Raw genomic sequence first — 25,042 nt, 5'->3', positions numbered from 1 at the left:
TTGATCTGTTCTATTCATATTAACCATCATCCTAGTTTTAAAAACGTCATATTAAAATACTTGTTATTACTCTGTAAATAACTGCACTTTTATGCAAATGATGATAAAAGTGAGTTAACAGTCTGACATCTGTCTGTGTCTTTATATATACTGTATATATATATATATATATATGTGTGTGTGTGTGTGTGTGTGTGTGTGTGTGTGTGTATGTATGTGTGTGTGTGTGTGCGTGTTTGGGAGGAGGGGGGCGCCAATGGAAAAGTTGTGTCAAAAGGGAGGCCCGCTGTCTTAGACTTTGAAAACCCCTGACCTAAGCCATATACCTTCTGTGAACATAACAGTGAACAATTACATTTTACAGTGTCATTTGTTTTGCAGATAAGTGATTTTTAATAAGGAAAAATGCTATATTTGTGATCAAATTGCTTTATCACATTTTTGCAGTAAGGCAAAAGGCCCTGTTTGACTCTAGTGTAAAGAGTTTAAATATTTAAATTTCCATTCCGCTTAAGTAATTCAATTATTTATTGAGTAATTAAATTACTTCTCACACATAGTAATTCAAAAACAGTTTTAATGACATCATTATTAATTACTTTTTCGAAGTAACTTACCAAAAAAACTGGTTGACATGCAGATTTATGTCCAACATGCTTAAAAATATCAGTTCATCTTGTATCTGCTTTGGTTCCACCATATTGAAAGTAAAGAAGAGATAAAACAACCCACTTTCTGAATCTTTCTCAATCTTATATAGAAATACTCAAACTCACCTGACCTGATGTCTTGAGTGTAAATATTGATACAGACAAACTTCATATTAACTACACATATTGGATGGTTTGTTCATTCTAATGAGGATATAGAAGTAAGGTATTCTCAGGTTTACAGTGTTTTGATGTCGCCGTATGTTTGGGATGAACAGAGCCTCATTGAAGGGACTGAGCATCAGTAATCTCACAGATTTTGCTGTCAAACATTTACTGTAAATCCAGAATATCTGGCAGCCATCTTAAGCTGTAAATCTCAGACTTTGCTGGGCAGAAAGATTAACCACTTCATCAACTGGTACAAATGACATAATCAAGACTATCTTCCATTGCCAGTAAGATGGTAGTGAGCAGAAAAACAGAAAGTGGACTGGTTCCCACAACGATGGCTTGGACTTTTATAATATAATATACACAATTTTTTGTTTGCAGTGATATACAGTACACTCACTGGCCACTTTATTAGGTACATCTATCCAACTGCTTGTTAACGCAAATTTATAATCAGCCAATCACATGGCAGCAACTCAATGCATTTAGGCATGTAGACATGGTCAAGACGATCTACTGCAGTTCAAACTGAGCATCAGAATAGGGAAGAGAGGCAGACATCCCAAGACTCCCTGAGGTTCCGGGAGTATCCTGCAAATGCATAGAGACTCCCGGATGCCCAAAAACTAATGCTAATCTCCGGGAAATCGCGCATCTCCCGCCTGGTCCTTAAATACAGTGCACACCCCTCTCCAGTGCATCCCTCCCAGCTCTTCAGGTACGTCAGGTGCAAGTCACATGCCACCAGCTCTTCAGATACGTCGCGTGCTTTAAACAGGCTCAACAAAATTGGACAACAGAAGATTGGAAAAACGTTTCTGGTACTAGTAAGGTGTACCTAATAAAGTGGCCGTTGAGTGTAATTAAATTTCAATTTGATATAGTTTAAACAATTTCAAACACCGCAACCCAGGCTAATTAAAATGACCATTATGGTAAGACTTTTGCAAAAAAAGAAAAAAAAAGAGATTCTGTTTCTAGCATTATTCATGCACTTTTCAAATTATTAAGAATGCTGAATGTTTTCCCAGAAACGTACAATTAACCTTTCCCTAAACCAACCCATATAAAAATACTATAGTCAAAATACAAGTGTTGCAAATACTTGAATATACAGACTTTAATACGCTTTAGTAGTTCAAAAACACTATTTATTATAAATTACTATATTATATTTTCATGCGGTAACCATTAATGTTAGACAAATGCAGTAAAACTGCATTTGCTGAAGCAACCATGTAAGTTTACCTGTGTTTATACACAGTTTTAAACTCACACAGCTTTTGTTATAGTACCAGGTGAGCTACAGAGCAAGTTTACTGTCCTGGAGAGCCATCTACTATTAGTTTACTTATCATACGCTACAGTAAAATTTTTTCAAATGACAACAGTATTACAAAATAAACTGTGCATAGGTGATAAAATAATAAACATTTCAGCTGAACATGGCAGTGAATCATACTTACAGTATATGTTGATTTTTGGAACGTCACACAGCAGTGACAGCAGTGTTTATTTCCCACTACAGTATACAGTGAACATATGTGACTCTCTGTCTGTCCTCATCTCACTGTGCTTATCGATGCTTTTAGTATGTACTGTGGTTATGTGGAAAATGGCTACAGATATATTATAGATCCATTATAATCAATAGAGCTTTCTCACTGGCAGTGTCTACTAAGGTCATTGTGAAAACATTTTCTATTCTGCACAGCACAGCTATACTCTGCTTTATTGTGCCCGTCTGTCTGGAAGTCAGATTATTCTATTTACAAACCCTGTTTGTTTAAATTGCTGACTGCGCACGGTACTTTAATCCTTTCATTTTTTTATTTAACCTTCTCTCAGGGCCAGATTGTGATTTTCAGACATCATTAATCTGATAATTGTAGTAAATATGGATGATTCTTGTTTGCAAAAACACTTGATGTACAAAAACAATTGTCAAATCTACTTTACCAGACATGTCACTACGCTACTTTTGTGAAAAAATGTCCTTGATTGCATTAAACGTGCATTTGTAGAGTATTTTAATTAAATAAATGGTTACATAAGGGTACCAGTTAAGGTTACACCTTTAAAAATCACAACAGTTGCTCAGTGAAATATGTACTTGCACCAACATTTTAGATAAACTGCAAAAAAATAGTTAAACATATTTTTGACTGCAGTTTTTGGGTAAAATGAACACTAGGGGGCAGCATTATGCCAACAACTTTGTTCCTATTCACACTAATGATGTTTACAAGGACATATTATCAATGAATATAGGATTATTTTTGTCCATTTCTTTGCACAACAGCTAATATTTACCACAGAACACTAAATAGTGTATGTGATTTGTAATATATTTGCATCACCCAGAGCTTAATTTGTGCTGGAACACGCCGGATCCGGCACCTCTGAAACCTAATCCGGCTCCTCATTTTACTGATCCCCTTCCTCATGCGCCCTCCTCCCCGTCCGCTGTTCACTTTCACTTTCTTCTAAACCCAGTCTCATTCTGAAAACATTGCCCCGCGGACATTTCTGGAGACTGCGAAATACGTCCCGGGAGGTACGTATTTGTGCAGTTTTCTTTTTTCGCGAAACTATTGTTTGCGCCTGCGCTGTTCTGGCGTAAAGCTGCCGGAAACTGCTGTCGAGCGACCGTCTCGGCCGACCCACTCTCCTCCTCCTCCCCCTTCCCTATAAACCCAAGCAACGATTTACAAAAGCCGTCCAGCAAAAGAAAAGCCCTCGCCTGATTTTGACCACATTTTCGGATTTCACCAAATCCTCGCCTTGTTATGAACTTGTTCGCTTTATTGTTTGAATTCTGTTTTTGTCGTACCTGATTTCTGGAATCGTTCGTCCCCGAACTTGAATCCGGTCATCGCTGTGGTCGGCTCCCCTTCGGGTCTCTGCTCCGCCGACCTACATGATGAACTAACCGGACAAACTGGTTGAGGCGGGAAAGCCATCCACACGTAGGTGAGCCGTCAGGCGGTGCACCCCGTAGCATTCGCTAGAAAAAATTAAATGCAGCCATATGTAAATCGCAATCTCCAGAAATGTCCGCGGGGCTATATTTTCAGAAGGAGCTTGGGTTGGAAATACGTTACTTAAGGTAGGTCTTTTTGAACGTTCAGGGCTGGAGAATGCTGAACTGGAGCTCTAGGCAAGCGATGATCATGCCACCTCGCTCCTTTGGGGAGTTGTGGAAAAAACTCGCCAACTTTTCACTTTCGTCCTCGACACCCCGCCTGCTCAGTATTGTCTGCGACACCCCTGTGCCATCCACCGCACCAGTCAAACCCCCAATCTCCCCCATCCAACCCTCTCTCCACTTTCATGTCCAGCATCTTTCTATCTTCGGGTAACATACCGGATCCGTAACCCCGATCTGTTCTGGGACCTCACAATTCACAAATTAAGCACTGACGTCACTTATCTATCTCCATATGGCAATGTGATCACCCAGGGTGGCATCTTGCGCCCCCACAACCCTTCCACTTTTCATATTTGTTCACGATTAACCAACCCTGCCACCCTGATCGTCACTCTTGCCTGCGACACCATAACCCCCCCCCCTCTTCACTTTCGTCCATGACCCCCCCCCCCACTCACTCTTCACTTTCGTCCACGACTCCTCTGCTTTCCCACCTGTCTCCCTCGCTCTTGACATTCCACAACTCCCCCAAGGAGCGAGGTGGCATGATCATCACTTGCCTAGAGCGCCAGTTCAGCTTGCTCCAGCCCTGAACGTTCAACAGGACCTACCTTAAGTAATGTATTTCAGAACAAACATGTAGACAGCGCCCTCTAGTGAATATGTCATCCGAAAGGGCAACAAAACATACCAGGAGCAATGAATTTTACAGTTCGCAAAAAATACAGGCTGAAAAATCTTACATTTTTTTACTGAAAAAAAAACAGGTTAATTTATATTAAGTGGCCTTAACTAGTATGCACTTAAATAAAAATATAAATACAATGTACCTAATGTGTCCATAATGAACTACAGAACATTTCTAGTGCTGTTGAGAATATGGGTAGGGTTAGGGACAGGTTTGGTGATATGGGTAGGTTTAGGAGTGGGTTAAGGTGTAAAGGATGGTCAACAGTGTAATTACAAATGTACTAACAGAAATTAATAACAGATGTGATTACATGCACATATTTAATTAAAAACATTTAATTAAATATTTAATTTACACAATTAGCACATTGTAATTAATTGCTAATTTTAGTGTAGGTACATATTCGTTAAGTCCGCTTAATATACAGTGGGTCCAAAACACATCAGCTACACCTACACAGAGAGTAAATAATGGCACATTTTCAATTTTGTGAACTGTCCCTTTAAGATGTCCTTAGTTTCTACCATCTCATTTAGTATTCTCATGCAGAGCCACCAGCACAATTGCATTGTGTGTCCTATTTTTAGTAGATTCAGGCGACTGCGGCGTTGTATCGACAGCTGTTTTGACAGATTAAATCCAGAAACTGAATCTAAAGAGACAAGTGTCACAGTTTTCATCTCTTAATCACTGCTGTACCTCATCATCATCATCATAATCATTCACAAGCTGTTAATCACCTCTGCATAGTCTGTTTATGTAATGAAGGTCTCCTCGACTTGAGTGTTTCAGACTGCAGAAGAAGACTGTGAAGCGCGGTCGGCTCCAGCAACAGCCTCTTTTGTTTAGTGTTTTCAGCAGCCCAGATTTAGCATCTCTGTTTGTGTGACACAGCATGTGTGTGTGTGGGAGACGCACGTGTAGTCAAGGCAACTCTTGGCTGTGCTGTCAGTGGAGCAGATTCATGAACAGCATGTGTAAGTCTTGCTTCGTTACACTGGGCTCTTCTGCACAGTTAAATGCTAAAATAGCATCGAGCTAACAGCATTAACAATGTAAAATCATGCTAGACATGCTAACATTGTTTATCTATCTATCTATCTATCTATCTATCTATCTATCTATCTATCTATCTATCTATCTATCTATCTATCTATCTATCTATCTATCTATCTATCTATCTATCTATCTATCTATCTATCTATCTATCTGTCTGTCTCTCTGTCTGTCTGTCTGTCTGTCTGTTTATTGCAGTTTTAATGCAGGGTTTATTAACAAGAATAATCAGGTAAACAATGGTCAACACAGGGGCAAACAGAGGTACACAGGAAATCCAGAGTCGTGATCATAAACAGGCGGAAGGTCAAAAGGCAGGCAGCATATAGGAATAAACAATAAAACAAGGCAAGGGTCTAACACGGCAAAACAAGGCAAGAGAACGCATCAGAATGTTCACAATACTGTTCACAAGACTTAGCAACTAGTGTGTGTGTCTGTGCTGCATGCCATCAGTTCTGAACAGCTTCAGCTGTGAACCAGTGTGTGTGTGCAGTGCAGACTGGATCTTGTAGTCCATATAATGGCAGATTTGTAGTTCTATGCGATCTGTGTGTTTACCAGTGATCTGCCAGGATTAGATCGCTGGTGATTGTGACACATATTATGGTATTTTTATCATGAATAGAATCCTAAGGTATCCTTTTATCCTACTAAAAGAGTCAGCACTTTTAAGTCTACAAGTGTTCATGCTGAGTTGCTCCTCTGTCATTACCAGTGTTGTAATATGAATTTTGTCCATTTATATCCACAGGTATTCCGACTGCAAGGATAATGAGGAAAAGACGGAGCTGGAAACGTCAGTGTAACTTGAAGTGATGGATAATACGAGTGTTTGAGGATCCCCTACTTCTGACTCAATGGCAAAGAAAGGCCGCGCCAAGGGCGAGAAGCCTGAGGCGCTCATCTCTGCCCTGCAGGCAGCCAATGAAGATCTCAGGTCCAAATTAACTGATATACAGATTGAACTGCATCAAGAAAAATGCAAGGTGAGCAAACAACATGCATACATTTATCTTTTAAAGGGGACCTATTATCCAAAAATCACTTTTATAAACAGTTGTGTGGCAACAGTCTCCGAATATAACCAGCTTGTAATGATAAAAAATATTAAATGTATTTTTATAATCACAGTTAATAAAATCAGTCTGCAGAAACACTTTGATTGACATTCGCCCGCTGTACATGTCATTAGAGGGGGAAAGCCCCGCCCACTAGTGACCATCTCTCCCTCATTAGCATTACATGTTAGTCTTGTTTTTGAGTCTGCCACTATGCTGACACACAGGCATATGTAGCTCCGCTCTCTTTTGAAAAGAGCACAATCTCACTTGAATTTAAAGTGACACACCAAAACGCCACAATTAGGATCAAATCCTAAAAGCAGGTTGCCAAAACTTGCTCCTCGAGGGCCGATGTCCTGCAGATTTTAGCTCCAACTTGCCATTAAGACATCTGCACAGACGTTTCTAGAAAGCTAAGTAGGAGCTTGATTAGTTAACCCCGGTGTGTCGGATTGGGATTGGAACTAAACTTTGCAGGACACTGGCCCTCCAGGACCGAGTTTGGGCACCCCTGCCTAAAAGGGTCAGTTTCAGAGAGTTTTAAAACATTATTTGTAGGGTATTTTGAGCTGTAAATTCACACACACACACACACACACACACACACACACACACACACACACACACACACACACACACACACACACTCTAGGGACATAAGAGACTTACATTAAGGTCCCTTTAAGGTACTTTAAGGCATAATAGGTACCCTTTTATAAATCAAATTCTCAATAGTCATAACTTTTTGGACCAGCGTGATCCAGGGCTGAAAATGTGATGGATATGTCGAGTAGCCTTTGACCTCGAGTTGCCAAGCCAAAATAAACTGTCCTCATTAAATGGCCACTCCAGTTATTTCGGAAAAAGGCAAATTTTACATCTCCCCAAGACTTACACTGTTGACTTTTTCCATTTTTCAATCCATTTAGCTGATCTCTGAGTCTGGCGAGAGCACTTTTAGCTTAGCTTAGCATAAATCATTGAATCAGATTAGACCATTAGCATCTCGCTTTCTACAGAACTGTAGAAGACCCCTCCAGAGCACACTGTTGACACAATGACACAAGGACTTGTCATTCTGATTCCACTGACATGTTTATTGACCCAGATACTTAATTTTGAGAGATGAACTAAGCACTCTGAGCAAGAGACTGTCTTTTGCTGGTCATCCATGGTGTTTTGCTATTTGTACATGTTGTTTTAAGAAATGCACTTACTGATTTACAAATTTGAATTCTGACTTTTTGTGATCTTATGTGCAGGTGACCAAGCTGGAGCGCGAGAAGGTGCAGGAGGGCAAGCGTATCCGCGAGCAGGAGCAGCATCGGCACACTGTGACTCTGACGGAGCAGCGAGCACGATGGCACGAGGAAAAACTGAAGGAGCTTGCCACGCTCAGGGAGTCGCTAACACGCCAGCACGAGCAGGAGTTAGCCCGAAACGCCAAGATTAAAGAGGGTGAGATCCAGCGCTTGAGGACTGCTCTCAGTGCACTGCGCGACGGCAGCGGGGAGAAAGTGCGTACCGCGCTGACTTTAGAGGCCCGAGAGGAGGCCCGGCGGTTCTTTGACCAGGAGCGTGTGAAACTGCTGCAAGAGATCGCCGAGCTGAAGTCCGTCAAACGGCAGAAAGATGAAGCGCTTAGTACTATGATTATTGCTGATAAGATGAAGGCGGGAGACTTGCGCACTGAACATCAAGCGCACCAGGAGCAAATTACCAAGATCAAGTGGGACTGCGAGCGAGATATACGTCGATTGGTAGGTTATGAGTTACATTTTTGAGGCTAACGTCCTACAGTCTATAATATTGGGTCCCTTTCGTTTCTGGACTTAAGACATTGAAAGTCAGAGAATTATATATATAATTTATATATTTATAGACAGGGGTTGGACAATGGAACTGAAAGCCTGGTTTCAGACCACAATAATTTATAAGTGTAGTGTAGGGCCTCCTTTTGTTACCAATACAGGCTTAGTTCCTCTTGGGAATGACAGATACAAGTCCTCCACAGTGGCCGGAGGGAGTTTGAGGCATTCTTCTTGCAGAATAGTGGCCAGGTCACTACATGATGCTGGTGGAGGAAAACTTTCCTGACTCGCTCTTCCAAAACACCCCAAAGTGGCTCAATAATGTTTAGATCTGATGACTGTGCAGGCCATGGAAGATGTTCAACTTCACTTTCATGTTCATTCAACAACTCTATCACCAGTCTTACTGTGTGTATTGGTGCATTATCATCCTAATACACGCCACCGCCTTCAGGATATCATGTTTGATCCATTGGATGTACATGGTCCTCTATAATGGAGGTAGTCCTGGACAGTGACATGCCCATCTAGCACAAGCATTGGGGCGAGGGAATGCCATAATATTGCAGCCCAAACCATCACTGGTCCACCCCCATACTTCACTCTTGGCATGCAACAGTCTGGGTGGGACGCTTCTCCACATTGTAACTCTCTCAGATGTGGGAAAGACAGTGGAGGTGGACTTATCAGAGAACAATACATGTGTCACATTGTCCACAACCCAAGATTCTACAGTCCATAATACAGGGTCCCTTAATTTTACGACTTTTCAAGACATTGAAAAGACATCGACAAATATGTCTTGTCACATATGAGCAATATCACACAAGTAGCAGTGTGATATGGCTGTATATCAGCACTGGTGAAAGGCATGGGTTGGCTCGAGGCCACAGGCCGAGTGCCTTAGGTTCCCACCAGTGGGGATATACAGCCATATGGCACTGCTACAAGTGTGATATTGCATTTATACAACAGTTCGACGACATAATCATGTACATCATGGAAAGTATTAAAATCCCTTTTGTAAGAGGAACTACTTTCTTATGCCATTCATTCACATCTGCAGCTGATGTCAGAACAGCAGAAACCATTACTACTTCATCAACGTTAATTTAGAGCTAGTATTTAAATGAGTCTCTAGCGTAATGCCTAAAGTGATGACAAAACAGCTGATTTTGCTCACTCATCATTTTCAGATTATAAGGCTGAACGGCATGAAAAGCCATCAGTCTACAGAGGTTTCCCAGTATTTCTCTCTTGCAATCAGGATATCACAATAATTAACCCAGAAAAAGCCAAAGTAGAGCAAACGCTACCAGATTACTATGGTATAAATACATCCCTTATAAGAAACAACAGAGAGAGGTTGACTTAGAATGTCACTTACTTGTTTTATAATGATTTGATCAGCTGTACTTTGAGTTTTTCCCCTCTAAGGGCTTATTATGCGGTCTCTGTCACCATGTTGTGACAGAACGTCTACTGTCTTTGCTCTGCTCAATGACAGGCTGATGGACGCCGATGCACTTAATCTCCGAAATGAAATATTTAAAATAGGCACTATCTTTATAAATAATCTGCATAGTTGCAATCTAAACAAATACATTCTCACTTAAAAAAGTACATTATGTTTTCCAATGATGTTGTCTCCATGCGGGCGGAGTCATACATATGAGTGAAGAGGCTGTATGAGTGCTGTTATAGCAGAGTAACGCACGGCTATCAGCCAATCAGATCCGAGAACCAGACAGAACTGTTGTATGTATGTATGCATGTATGTATATATATTATGTATGTATATAGATTATTTTGCTTGTTTAAAGAAAAACCTAATTTCGACATATTATTTCTGAAAACAAGACATAATTTTTTGCATGTCTAGAAAAAGCTCCTTTATTAATTTTTAAATCAAAGAGCTTTTACTGGACAAGCAAAAATATTGATATTTTGACCAGAAACAAGACCATAACTAAGTAAAAAACTTTTTTTTTCTAGTGTATGACTTATATTTTGTATTTTTCTCTTTTAATGGTATTTTGTAGCTTGTTGTACAGATCTATATGTGTATGTTATGCTCATTTATGTATGTTTCCAACCCCTGGTTGTTTTAGTTCAACTCAGTGTGTTTTAAACTGTGCAGGTGGACGAGATCAAGGCAAAAGACAGAACGATCTTCTCGCTGGAGAAAGAGCTGGAAACGGCCACAGGCTTCTTGCAGAAATTGCAGCTGCAAAAAGATGCGCTCGATGAGCAGCTGTTCCTGGTCAAAGAGGCCGAATGTAATCTGGGAAGCCCTAAAAGAGAGATCCCGGGCCGCGCTGGAGACGGAGCAGAGCATTGTGGGAGTCCGGTAAAGAAAGCAGATTTGGAAATGGATCAATTCTACATTTATTAACCCTCCTGTGATTTCTTTTTCAAATATTTCCCAAATGATGTTTAACAGATTCAGGATTTTCTCACAGTATTTCCTGTAATATTTTTTCTACTGAAGAAAGTCTTATTTGATTTATTTTGGCTAGAATAAAAGCAGTTTAAACGATCTAATTTAAATTGTATTTTTTAAAAACTATTTTAAGGTCAAAATTATTAGCCCCCGTAAGCAATATTTGTTTTGATTGTCTATAGAACAAAATCACTGTTATACAATGACTTACCTAATTACATTAACTTTACTCTTATTAACCTAGTTAAGCCTTTAAATGTCACTTTAAGCTGAATACTAGTATCTTGAAAAATATCTAGTCAAATATTATGTGCTGTCATCATGACAAAGAGAAAAGAAATCAGTTATTAGAAATGAGTTTTTAAAACTATTATAATTAGAAATGTGCTGAAAAAAAAATCTCTTAGTTAAACAGAAGTTGGGTAAAACTAATTTACAAGGGGCCTAATAATTCAGGAGGGTTAATAACTTTAACTACACAAGCAAATCCACAGATGCACATGTTATTATATAGGGCACTTAAAAATAGCCAATCTCAATATGAGAAATAAATGAACGATTTAAAAAGATACAGTCTATAAACTAGTCAAACAATCTGTTAGTCACAATAATTGTACATGGTAAAATTTCTTGATATAAGAAATCTTCCATAGAGTTTAGTAAAGAAAATAGATGTCTTAAAGTGATTATTATTACAGTAATAGCAGTGTATTTAGTGGAATCATCTTAAAAATAGCTTGCTGTTCTTAACTAGAGTTACTAAACAGGAAAATTCATCTTCATTTAGGAATCGTCATTATCCGTTTGTTAGGTGTGACATCATGCGAAGCGGCTTCCGGGTCCAAGCGCAATATTCAACTGAATAGGGAGACTCGTGAAATGGTAATAATAAACGTTTTCAAAGCGATTTAATTGAAATTTTCGAAAAATCACGATCGCAGTATATATGTCCATGCCTAATATCCAATGGCCAGAAAGTGATTCATTTTTTTATAAATTGTTAAAATTTTGGTAATTGTTATGCAGCAAGGCCAGAGATTGTTGTGTACACTATGACTTTATCTAAAATTAACTTTAGTGTGTAATATGAATAAAAAGTTATCGTAAAGTAATAATTTCTCAACTCATATGAGTGGCGGCTTGAACCCGGAAACAGTATTACATCCGTCACCAACATGTCACCACTTAACAAGCCGATCTGTCTTAAGAAAGCATTGATGCTTGTGTAAAAATGTGTTGAAAAGAATCTTCTCTGCATTAAGCAAAAATTTTACAGGAGTGCTAATAATTTTGACTTCGACTGTATCTTTGATGTTAGGGATTGGTCAAGAGTATATATTAGTAATATTAAAATAAATAAATAATTTCTTCAAATTTTTCAGAATCAAAAGTATTAAAAAGCTAAGTTTTTAAAATATTTTAAAAATATTTATACTTTATATATTTTTCTCTCTTTTTTTCTAAAGCTTGCAAATTTCCAAAGTAATAATAATAACAATTCCATACAATTTATAGCACTCTTCTGGACACTCAAAGCGCTTTACACATTTTTGGGGGGATCTCCTCATTCACCTCCAGTGAGCCGCAAACATATTGTGCCAGACCGCACACCACACACCAGCTGATTGGTGGAGAGGAGACAGAGTGATGAAGCCAATTGTGATATAGGGATAGTTAGGAGGCATTATGGACGAAGGCCAGTGGGCAAATTTAACTAGGATGCCAGGGTTAAACCCCTACTATTTTTCAAAGGACATCCTGGGATTTTTAATGACCACTAAAGAGTCAGGACCTCGGTTTAACGTCTCATCCGAAAGACTAAGCAGTATAGAGTCCCCTTCACTATACTGGGGCGTTAGGATCCACACAGACCACAGGATAGGTGCCCCCTGCTGCCCTCACTAACACCACTTCCGGCAGCAACCTAGCTTTCCCATGTGGTCTCCTCCCATCCAGGTACTGACCAGGCTTAGCCCTGCTTGGCTTCAGTGGGCGATCATGTGAGAGTTGCAGAGAGCTACCTGCCAGCTAGTATATCAATATACAGTGTGTCGCAAAAAAATACTTATTAAAATAATACTTTCTCCAGAAGAAAAAAAATATCGCAATTACTGTGAAAAGATTTCTTGTTTTTGTTAGATATTTAAGGAAAAATTTAAATTTTGCAGAAGGATGTAATAATTTTTGTCACCTGTATGTGTTTTAGGACATGAGGAGAAACCAGAAGCGCGTCAGTGAGCTCAAGTCCACCATTCGTAAACTGGAAGACCGCAATACAATCCTAGTAGACGAAAGAAATGAGCTGGTATGCTTCTGTTGATGTAATCTGAGTATTAATGTATTACCTATATTTGTATTGTTACACTGAGGATGACATTTACATTTAGTCATTGAGCAGATGCTTTTGTCCATAGTTGCTTACAATTGAGGAGGCATTCAACGATTTAACAAGATAAGACAATACACAGAAGAAGTGCCAATTATACAAAAGGAACTGTTAGTGCTCAGAGAATTAAGTGCTAGAGTTATGAGGCTGAGAGTTTTTTTTTTTATAGAGGGAATAGTATTTCTACAGGTGGCTTGTCAAGCCCACTTACCTGTTTAATAGGAATAGGAAGTAGGAAGTGTGTTTGGATATAACTCAGTTTTTCGTTATTATTATTCATTTATTGGTTTTCTGGAAATCAAAACTGAATTTAGAAATAGTTTTGAAGCAAATCTTTGCACTTAACGAACAAAATTAAATATGTAAGCTAATGGGTGTCTTCAGTGGAGTGAGTTTGCACCGTTTCCTTACTCCACCAAAGTGAAGGAGTAAAGAGTAAACAAAGTAAAGAGGCTGAATGGAGGAGGCTCATTCTTCATCCTTGCGCTGCAGATCATCTATTTATCTGTTTTCTTGCTAGTGCAGTGTTCAGTTTTTCCTCTTACAAAGTCGCCATGTAAATAGCAAATGCACCATGGTGCGACGCAAATGACTCCCAAGGGGAATGCCAGAACTCATTAAGAGAATAAGCAAAACCCTGTTATACCATGCGTCAGGGCGCAGAGCGTACTTTTCCGTCCTTTAAATAGCAAAAGTGGATTCAGACATACCCTTAATGCCTTTACGCCTGCGCTTTAGACTTTGTGATTAGATGGTTAAAATAGAGCCCATGGAGTTGTTGTGAGAAAGAGTTGGGCAAAATAATGATTCTCTTTTTAAAAGCACAGTATAGTTATTGTGTTTGATTTTATGGGGCTGTTAAAGCAAATGTAGGCCTCTTCTTTTATGTATGGTGTAGAAAACACTCTTTTTATGTTTATGAATAATAATCCTGGAATTGCTCCTCTCAGCTGAAGCGTGTTCGGGAAACGGAGAAACAGTGCAAGCCATTACTGGAGAAGAACAAAATATTAAGTAAGAAAAATGACGAACTCAGCCTGTCTCTTCAGAGGATGGAGGATAAAGTGAAATCAGTCACCAAGGAGAACCTGGAGATGGTGAGTAACTCAATAACGGAAAAGTGCAGGTTTGTGAGTGTAGATGTAGTGTGTGATTGAATGCAGTGCATTTAACTGAATACTGACAAAGTACACTATAAAATAAACTGAAACATTTTCTGGAATAACTTAAGTGAAGTTTATTTATAAACTAATTTCAAAAGGATCACGTGCTTGTGATTGCTTGCGGCTGGTCCCCCATTGCTCAATTTATAGTTCCATATAACAGCCATCTTCGTTTTGAAGAATCCCCCCTTCCACCCGTACTCTTCCTCCTTTCTTAGATGGGTGACCCGGTGGCCCAGTGGTTAGCACTGTTGCCTCACAGCAAGAACATCACTGGTTCTAGTCCTTACCAAGCCTGCCGACGTTTCTGTGCGGAGTTTACACAATCTCCCCGTGCTCACATGGGTTTCCTCCCGGTTTCCTCCCACCGTCCAAAAACAGAGCACCCGCGGGGTCTTAAAGACATTGAAAAAGTCTTAAATTTTATCATCTCAAATTAAGGCGTTAATTTCCTTGAATTTGGTATATAAAGTCTTGGATTTCGTTACAAAGGTCTTATTTTATTTATTTATTTTTGCCTTTCCTAGGATTAAAGTTTGGGGGGGGGGGGTCAATGAGGGCAGATACCAATGAGGGCAGAGGGGCATTGGCTCTAGCCACCGGGCCACCCCCCTGTACACGGCCCTGCATCGAGATATCGAATTGAACCGAATCGATGGCATGATAATCTTAACCGAAGTATCTTAAGCCAAGGAACATCCTATCTTACTGTGACTCAACACCAACTCAAATGCGTTGAGAAAAAGCCACAAGCAGAAGTTGACAGGACTTGAGAGTCTGGGCGAAAAAATTGCAGCCAAAGCAGCAGAGCTGCGGAGGGTATAGTGTTGAACACCAAGTTCAAATTCATTTGTTTATTAAAAATCAAATATGTGTTACGCTGTTGCGTATGTATTAAATATAACTGACAGTTTAAATAAAATGTTTTATTCAATTCAAGTAATCACTTGTACAAAATTAATTTCTAGGGTTCAAAATTGATACAGATTTTACATTTTTCCCTCATACTTCTGTCGGAATGGGTATGAAGTTGGCATTAAATTTCATTTGAAATGGTATTAAAAAGGTCTTAAAAAGCCTTGAATTTCATTTGGAGGATCCCGGGGGAACCCTGAAAAACACGCTACTCAAGTTAAATGACTAATCCAAATCAGCACCATAGACATGCTTCTAGTTAGTAGCTATATCTAAAGAGCAATCACTATCTGTTCATTAGCTACTACAGCAGGAGAGTTCTCCAGATCTACCTGAACTCAAACTCCCCTCTCACCTTGCAAACGGGAGGGAGCCGCAGGCTTGAGTATCTTATGAGCTCGAGGCTCTCTCCCGGGACAGCATGCCAAACAAGCTTTATAATCAATCATCAGCTAAGTGTGAACTCTTGAATTTTTTTTATGATCAATCCACTTAAATTTGTTAAAGTCACTTAATCGTCAACATGAATGAATTATGTGGAACCCTGCATTTTTAATAGTGTACTGAAAAAACTGCACTTCGTTTTTAAAGGTCCCATGAAATTAAAATTAAAAAATGTCATGTTAGTTTCAGTCTGTTAGATGTTTACAGGTTTACATTGGAAAACAATAGAAAAGTTGTGCATTGGAATGAAAAACCCCATTCTGTGTGAACGGCCCCAAACATGATTTTTTTAACAATTGCCTAGTCAAGCAGCTGTACTGAACATACCATTTTTAATGCTTTTTTGGAAATGCGCACCAAATAAATAACCAAAAAATCTAAATACAATAAAAGCAGTCAAATTGTGAGATTGTATTACTTGGAATGCTAATAGTCGGTTCATGTTTGAATCATGTAAGTGTCGCACATGCCATGAGTTGAATTATTTGAGCAATTCATTGTTGCGTTATTGTGTCGTTATATTCAGAAGGAAAAGATAACGTCGCATCCTCCTCTGAAGAAGCTGAAGTCTTTGAATGATCTGGACCAAGCCAACGATGATCAAGAGATCGAGTTCCTGAAGCTGCAGGTTCTGGAGCAGCAGAGCATGATCGATGAGCTGACACGCGTGAGTTCTTCTTCTGAACACCAGCTGAACTTACACTAGAGAGCACACATATCTACGTTGTCCTCTGTGTTTTGCAGGATAGAGAAAAACTCTTGAGGAAGAAGAGGCATAAACGAAGCAGACCTATAAAGGTGAGCTTTATTTCAAGATGAACTGTGTCGCTTTATTCTTTTAGATCTTTCCAGTTTCATCTGGAATACGTCCTAGACCCCCTCCTGAAGTGGTTTTAGCAATCGGATTTATATCCGTCTTGATTGAATTTCAGAGGACATTTACACCTGTCCTTTTCATGATCACATAGCTATCGCATCAGAAAAAAATGCATGAAGTGACCAGGGGTAAACAGCCCCCATTTAAGCCTGGTTTATACTTCTGCGTCAAGTGACCGGCGTAACCCACGGCGCATGCAACGTGCGTAGCTGTGCATGTATACTTCTGCGCTCTTTCTCTGTTGGTCTGCATTAACACTTCCAAAACGCTAGTTGGCAGTGAGGTGTAAATGTTCCTTTGAGTTTCTTCGCTGCTGTTTTGCTTTTCCTGAACACTTCCTGAATGTACAAGTGGCTCAAACTCGCTCATTTTGAGGCAGGAACCGGCGGACGTGCAACAACTTTAACTATGAGATAAACACAAAACAAAACTTTCCATCCGGAGCTCCTTCACGGGACTCCACACTTGTAAACAATCGCTCCATCAGGCTCGCACCATTCACACAGCTCTCGGTCCCGCCCAGACTCGTCAGCGCTACCAAGCCGACCAATCACAGAGCTTGCGCTAACCATCGTTGTAATGTGTAGTTACATTTTTTGAGAGGTGCACGTCAGCGACGCCGGCGAAGGGCTATGCGTCATAAAGAATTAGTATAAGTATAAATCAACCTTTAGCCAATACTGATCTTTTTGTCCTGTTTGCAGAGGCATATAGTTGTAGACACGTTCTATGGGTATGATGAGGAGTCGATGGATTCGGAGACTTCATCAGTGGCTTCCCTGCGCATGGACCGAACACCAGCCACACCAGATGAAGATCTAGATGAGGTGAGCATTTGGCACCATAACCTGTGCTTCCTTTAATTTACAACGCAAAATCAGAAAAAAGCTAAGGGCAGTATGGAAAACGCAAATGAAAAAAGAAAGTAGGGATTTGAAACAGGTGATATTTAAAAAAAAATTATTAATTAAATCATAAGGAACACATTAAATAATGTTAGTTGTATTGTCTTGTCTTGTATTGAGCTTTGAGGTGGAGGGGGATGAGGTATATTTTTCATCAGTGTTTCTTTGGTTAACTTTAAGTAACAAAAAAAATGAAAAAACTGTACAAAAGCACGCACATCTCTCTAAATTGGATGCTCAGCCAAAACCGCAAAAAGTGCAAATAAATGTCAATCAAAGGCGGCAACAGCAAGGCTCCGAAAATTCAAATTTATTAAATTAAAAAGCCTGACACAGAGCGTGTAACGTTTCGAGCCACCCGGCTCTTCATCAGACAATGTTCATCACAATCAGGTGCTCCTTTTCCCTAGTGTAGGATCCCCTACAGTAAGAATCAGCAGGCACGGTGTCTTTCTCTGGTTGTTTTTCATTTGTTTCATATTGCATTGCAGTTTTAAACAAAACTACGTATATACATTTTTGACAAGCCATATGACATGTGCCTGTCCAGTGCAAATTGCAAATACGTAGCGGCCAAAAATACAGTGTCATTGTCAGGGTTCTGCCAATCTGGTCATGTAAATTCTTCTTTTGGTGGCAGAGTCCAGACACTAATCATGTCTAGTTCTGTCCTGTTGTGCTCGGCTCGAGTTTTCTTGGGTCGAGCACTTGTTTCTGTCATTGTGTGTGTCTCCGTGTGTGCGCGCGCCTGCGCGGGTGTACGTAGAGCGTGCGCTCTCCCGCTTGATGCAGCCGCGCAGGCTCTGCGTGCCTCCGACGCGCACGCTCTTGTACTCGTGTTTGTGTTCGTCTGTCTGCAGCGTGGTGTTTCATTCCCAGCGTCTCAATCTAGTTGGTTTCGGTTTTGGTTGGGGCTGGGATGAAACATGCACGCTGCGTGTGTGAGTGCACGGTGAGTGCTTTCATTCATCGTGTACTTGTGTTTTTCGTTCTGTCTTCTGTTGGTGTTGTGTCTAGCACGTGGTGCGTGTTTACATGCACCATGTGCTTGTGTTGTCATGAACAAGCAGTTAATGAGTTCTCTCATTAGCCCCTTTCACACAGTGATATCGGTAAATATCCGGAAAATTTCCGGAAAGACTTTACCGGTATATTGAAAAAAGCTCTGTTCACACAGGCGAGGACGTTACGGAAATTTTCCGGAAAAGAGCATTCACACATCCATTCCAAAATACCGGTAAATTCTGACATCATTCACCACAAGTGAGCTTTAAACGGCTGCGCTTGTATTTGTAAACATTTGACTAAATTACAAACTCTGTGGATGATCAATATTGTGAACACCTTTCGCAGGATCACTTTCGCATGTCGAGATGTTCATAATATGTGCGTGTGCAGGCGCTTACAGGCTGTTTCACAGGCACACGCAAAGCTTAAAGATAAACAAACAACGGCTTATCATAAGCATCTCATCGATGATTATTCACACATTTGGCATTAAGAAGAACATATAAACGTGATCTGACTAACTTCTAGCAGTTAAACGCGTCTGGAAAAATATTCAAAGGTTTTTATTCTCACAAACCGCGCGGACGTAAATGCGTCTGACTGTTGTGATTGGCTAAAGCAGACGTCTCACGTCAGCACGTTCTAGACGTGCACACGCTTATTACGGTAATCTTCCTTCTGCATTCACACAGTGCAGCATTCCGACAAATTGCCGGTAATGTTACAACTTCTCTTTCCGGAAAATAGCCAGAACGAATTTACCGGTATTTTCAAAAAGGACCTGTTCACACATACAACCTTTCCGGAAAATTGCCGTCAATTTTCCGGAAAGGTCTGTATGTGTGAAAGGGGCTATTGGCTGCGTGTTCTAGTCGTTTTATGTGAGCGCATGGCTTGTGTTGTCTCTCTGTGTCATGCGCTCTCCCATCTATTGTCTAGTCCCACCCTCCTTGTAAACTCATTATTAGTTTGTCATGTTCACCTGTTTGTGTCAATTTACTTTTGCTTTTATAATCCCCTCATGTTTTCTGTCTTGTGCCAGTTCATCGTCTAACCCCCCCCCCTTGTGTTCCTGTTCTTGCTCTTGTCATGCCAACCTAGCCAAGTTTGTTAGTCTGTTAGTGTTACAGTTATGTTTTTCCCCCTCAGGGTAGTTTTTGATCTTCTTTTGTTTTATTTTTATTATCAATAAATCATCCTTTGTTTGCACTTGAGTCCTCGCTCCCTCATCCTTCCTGAACCGTGACAGTCATGGTCATCACGTGGCAATTTCTTAAATGAGATTGGGGAGGGGGATTCATTTTAATAAAATTTATTTACAAAGTAAATGAATAATTGTTATTTTAAAGGAATATCTTAAATTAATATTGATATTTATTTTGGGTTTGAGAATAATATTTATTTTGTATTTTATTGAGTAATTCATTTTAGCCAATGGGAGGGCATGCCCCCCTCACAAGCTCCGCCATGGTCCCAAACTTTTCTGATTAAGGATGGTAATTCCAGTTGCATATGTTCATTATTTCTCCTGCTGCTTTTTTCTGAAGGGTTTGGCGGCGGAGGAGTCTGAGCTGCGCTTTAAACAGTTGACTCGTGAATATCAGGCTCTTCAGAGAGCTTACGCCCTGCTGCAGGAGCAGAAAGGAGGAGTGCTGGATGCAGAAATGGAGGCTAAGGTATTTCTGAAATACAAGGTTCCACACAATTCATATATGTTGTCCCAACACAAATCGATTAAGTTAACAAAATTAAAAGGATTGAACGTAAAAGAATTAAAGTCCGCATGAACCGGAAGCTGCAATCCTTTTTTTATTGCATTGTGATGGAGTTCCTTGATAAACAGAATATTAAATGAGAAGACAGTGGGCGTGGCTTGTATTTACTACTGTGAGCTGATTGGATGCAGTAAAGTAGGCATTTCATTCAGAAAGATGGGGACAAGGGTTTGGGGAGAGTTATTACAACCTAACAGACTCCTCCTCCTCTCCATCTCTGTTTGTTGTTTAAACTGACAGCTGGAGGGGGTGTGGTGAAGTATGTTAGCCACTCCCATTACCTTAGACAGACCTAATCAGAGAATTGAACTGATTAGTTCAAGTATGTCTTTCTTTTCTTTTCTTTTTTATTCTTTTAACACATGTTAGTCTGTTGCATCTGTTTTTAACAATTTTATTCTTTGTTTTTGTTTTCTTATACTTGTCTTTTTTATTCCTGTTTATGTAAAGCACTTTAAATTGCCACTGTGTATGAAATGTGCTATATAAATAAACGTGCCTTGCCTTGAACTAAAAAACAAACAGGAAGTGCATTTACAGATTTCAATTAAAGATTTCAAGGGTGAACAAATGTTTTTGTTCTCAATGACACGCACAGATGAACTGTTCACCACAAAACTAGCAATGTGAGCTAAATCAATATGGTTAGGTTTGATTTCATGGGTACTTTAAAGGACACCCTGGAGAATTTTTTTAAATATTTTAATAGATTTGTGTGTGTTGAGCATCAGTTAAGACAATGTTAGCACCTGTCAGCTTTAATTGTGGGTTAAACTGTTAATTTCTTTGCATTTTAACTTTGTAAACTATAAACTCATGCGTCTCCTCACGGTTTGTCTCAATTTGTGAGCTTACTGATATCAACAGTTGTACGCTCCCCTTCTCCCCTACTGGCCACACCCACTCCTGCCTTTTGCTCGCGGAGCTCCACACCCATTAATCATGCATCTTTTGAAAAAATTCTACGCATTCTTTGCATTCTACCCATTTCCGACCTCACTCCACAGAGATAAAGTGCATCAACCACCATCACTAATCAGGTGTACATCAATACAAAAAATTCTAACAGTTGACATTAAAAGTTTTCTACATTTAACAATTACTCAAGGATTAAAAATTACAAGTCTTACCTTCATCTCTACTCTTACAACCAACCTACTCTTACATCTCTGTGGAGTGAGGTCGGAAATGGGTAGAATGTTTATTGTCATTGCTGTGAAGATTATAAGTTATTGTGTGATTAATTGATAATGAAATGAGAGTGACGGTTTAACTAATTGCACATTGTGATTGTCTATGGAATAAAAGGGTGGAGTTGGAGAATGTGTCACACACTGAGGAAGGCTTTGTGCCGAAACGTCTGTTTGTCTGTTATCACCCGTAAAATGTAAGAAAAAGTAAAAATAAAAACAGTATGAAGCAATTGAGTGCGAATCATTACCTTCCTTTAAGTTGCCCCTAAATAAAATCTCAAGAATTGTGTTCATTCGGCTCATTTTACATCAGTAGTTTGAATAAGCAGTAAAATATGTATATATTTTTGAGTGTGGGTTATAGCTAACGAATGATCACCTATTAACATTAGCCAGATTGCAGAACTGCATATTCTTAAGGCTGATTTATACTTCTGCATCAAGTGTACGTGTATGCTCCAGTGCAGCCTTCGTGCGGCAGCATAGCACTGGCCATGGCTGACACCGACACTGATGTGCACCTCTTGAAAAATGTAACTAGACATCGCAACGTCTTGTAGCGCAAGCTCTGTGCGATTGTCAGCTTGTTAGCGGTGACGAGTGTGGTCGATGTCATTCACACGGGGCGTCAGCATCAACGCTTCCCATTCATATTGAATGGGTGACATCAAGTGTTGCAGAACTGAATTGTGGATCCATCGGCACTGCTTCAGTGGCATAGCTAGCTGCAGAAGTTGGAAAATTCTCAACTTTTCAAGTGCCAGTGGAAGCATCAGCCAATCAGATCACTTTATGCAAATTCCTCAGCTCAGACAGTAGCCGATTGCGGACGTACTTCATTGGCTGATGCTGCTATAATGATCATGCCAGCCCTAACTTCATGCCCTCTGTCAAGCATTGACGCTGAAGTCCTGTGAATCGAGTGGAAGAGCCATGAGCCCGATGGAGCGACTGTTTACAAGCGTCAAGTCCCATAAAGGAGCTCCAGATGGAGACTTTTGTTTTGTGTTTACCTTATGATTAAAGTTAGTGCACGTCCCACTTCTGAATGAGAGAGTTTGAGCTTCTTGTACATTAAGGTAGCGTTCAGAAAAAAACGACACACTGACGAAGAAACTCGACAAGGAGGAACATATAAACCTGCTGCCAGCTAAAGTTACAGAAGTGTTATTGCAGAGCAACACAGACAGCGCGCAGAACTATAAACATACAGCTATGTGTAAGGCGTGCGCCGTGAGTCACGCCGATCACTTGATACAGAAGTATAAACCAGTCTTTGATTCTTGTTTCAGTGTATTTGATAGCTGGTTTATCTTTGTAGGCTCATGAGCAGCTGCAGGCTGAAGCTCACAGGTATAAGGCTAAAATCGAAGACCTGGAAAAAGAGCTCTCTCTAAAAGGACAGGTAAACCTCTTTTACTGTTATTAGTGTTTGTAAAACCCAGACACATTAGCACGTTAATATAACACACAGTGTCATTTCTTCTTTTAATCACAGGACTCTAGATGGGTGGAGGAGAAGCAGTTGTTTATGAGACGCAACCAGGAGCTGCTGGATAAGGTTTGTGTTTATGTGTGTCATTCATTCATTCATTATCTTGTCGGCTTAGTCCCTTTATTAATCCGGGGTCGCCACAGCGGAATGAACCGCCAACTTATCCAGCATGTTTTTACGCAGCGGATGCCCTTCCAGCCGCAACCCATATCTGGGAAACATTCACACACACACTCATACACTACGGACAATTTAGCCCACCCAATTCACCTGTACCGCATGTCTTGGGACTGTGGGGGAAACCGGAGCACCCGGAGGAAACCCACGCGAACGCAGGGAGAACATGCAAACTCCACACAGAAACCAGAGCACCCGGTCCCCTGTTTATGCGTGTGTATGTGTGTATTCAGGTGACGCAGTGGCGCAGTGGGTAGCACGTTCGCCTCACTGCAAGAAGGTCGCTGGGTTGCTGGTTCGAGCCTGAGCCTCAGCTCAGTTGGCGTTTCTGTGTGGAGTTTGCATGTTCTCCCTGCGTTCGCGTGGGTTTCCTCCAGGTGCTCCAGTTTCCCCCACAGTCCAAAGACATGTGGTACAGGTGAATTGGGAAGGCTAAATTGTCCGTAGTGTATGAGTGTGTGTGAATGTTTCCCAGAGATGGGTTGCGGCTGGAAGGGCATCCACTGCGTAAAAACTTGCTGGATAAGTTGGCGGTTCATTCCGCTGTGGCGACCCCGGATTAATAAAGGGAATAAGCCGACAAGAAAATGAATGAATGAATGAATGAATGTGTGTATTCAGTTTAGGGTTGCCAGGTATTCGCAACAAAACTTGCTCAAAATTTGCTGTGTTTTCATCACCCATTTTTTACAATAACCCATTTTCCCATTTCTGAGATGCTTCTCTACTGCACAGTTAAACAAGTAAAAGCAGCTGAGTTTACCGTAAACTTCTCTGACGGCTGAACTTGTACATGATCATGCCTTCAATGTAACGTTGCAGCTCCTCATAGCAAAAATTTGCTGATTTGTGGTGTTTTTGAAAGGGTCCTGCTCACTCATGAACGCTCATCAGCGAGTTGACATTTCTTTCTGTTGTGTCTTCGACAGGTCGACAAGTTGGAGAGTGAAAATGGAAAACTGCAGCAGGAACTACAGGACTCTAGAGATCAGAACGAGCTGCTGGAGTTTCGCATACTTGAGCTGGAGGTTGGATCTTTGTGCACAGATTACATCCACAAGAAGTCACATGTTGACATTACCTTCATATTACAGTTAGCTCTGTCACTAACTGCCACTGTCATTTCTAAATAAATAACCTACTATAAATTAAAAGCAATAATGTATGCTATATAGTTTTGTTTTCACAAGCTTTGGAGACGTAACATAAACTCCGCTTTTTTAAATAATAGGTCACCTATAGCTTTCATCATGAACCACTGCTGCATTCAAAATGGCATACATGATTTCAAAATGCACTACGAAGGCAGTGCAATTGTCAATATGAAGATCGCTTAAACTGAATTGTAACATACTTTGAAAGCAAATGACACCTTTTTTTTCATCGTTCCAAGTTTAAATGTTGGAAGGTTTGAAAGGAATAGGGTATAGGGAGGATAACTGGGAATAGAACACAGCCAGGAACTCTGCTTCTAACTGCAGCTCTAGAGGTACAGTTGCAAACACACAAGTTTGCGAATGTATGTTGGAACGGTGAATTTGGGAAAAAGCAAATCAATGAACTATGTTTGTAACGACGGAACTTGCGACCTTAGTTGGCTAACGATGGTTTTCGGAAACGCACCCCAGATCTCTGCCTGTTGTCTGCTCTTTGTTCACACAATC

The 25,042-nt window shown here is 40.2% G+C and overlaps 1 protein-coding gene across 7 annotated transcripts in view; it reads left to right on the top strand.

Moving 5' to 3' along the window:
• jakmip2 (janus kinase and microtubule interacting protein 2) overlaps nt 1-25,042 on the top strand; it is a 55,768-nt gene that overhangs the window by 8,096 nt on the left and 22,630 nt on the right. For 4 of the 7 annotated variants that reach the window (XR_015520738.1, XR_015520739.1, XM_087301915.1 and 1 more), the window contains exons 2-13: nt 6,477-6,711; nt 8,049-8,546; nt 10,738-10,947; nt 13,247-13,345; nt 14,377-14,523; nt 16,475-16,615; nt 16,693-16,746; nt 17,530-17,652; nt 20,286-20,414; nt 23,028-23,111; nt 23,205-23,267; nt 24,308-24,406. Coding sequence is in view for 4 of the 7 variants with exons in the window: in XM_087301915.1 (XP_087158041.1) it covers nt 6,583-6,711; nt 8,049-8,546; nt 10,738-10,947; nt 13,247-13,345; nt 14,377-14,523; nt 16,475-16,615; nt 16,693-16,746; nt 17,530-17,652; nt 20,286-20,414; nt 23,028-23,111; nt 23,205-23,267; nt 24,308-24,406 (1,776 nt within the window). In the remaining 3 variants the exon portion in view is untranslated. Of the gene's footprint in view, nt 1-5,412; nt 5,644-6,476; nt 6,712-8,048; nt 8,547-10,737; nt 10,948-13,246; nt 13,346-14,376; nt 14,524-16,474; nt 16,616-16,692; nt 16,747-17,529; nt 17,653-20,285; nt 20,415-23,027; nt 23,112-23,204; nt 23,268-24,307; nt 24,407-25,042 lie in introns of those variants that run through there. The other 3 variants (XR_015520740.1, XM_087301916.1, XM_087301918.1) reach the window with 1 other exon arrangement.

Source organism: Danio rerio, chromosome 21 (genome assembly GCF_052040795.2).
Source record: "Danio rerio strain M-AB ecotype USA chromosome 21, GRCz13ab, whole genome shotgun sequence".
NCBI classification, from domain to species: domain Eukaryota; kingdom Metazoa; phylum Chordata; class Actinopteri; order Cypriniformes; family Danionidae; genus Danio; species Danio rerio.
The sequence above is the reverse complement of the archived record's forward strand: the minus strand, read 5'-3'. Positions and strand labels throughout refer to the sequence as shown.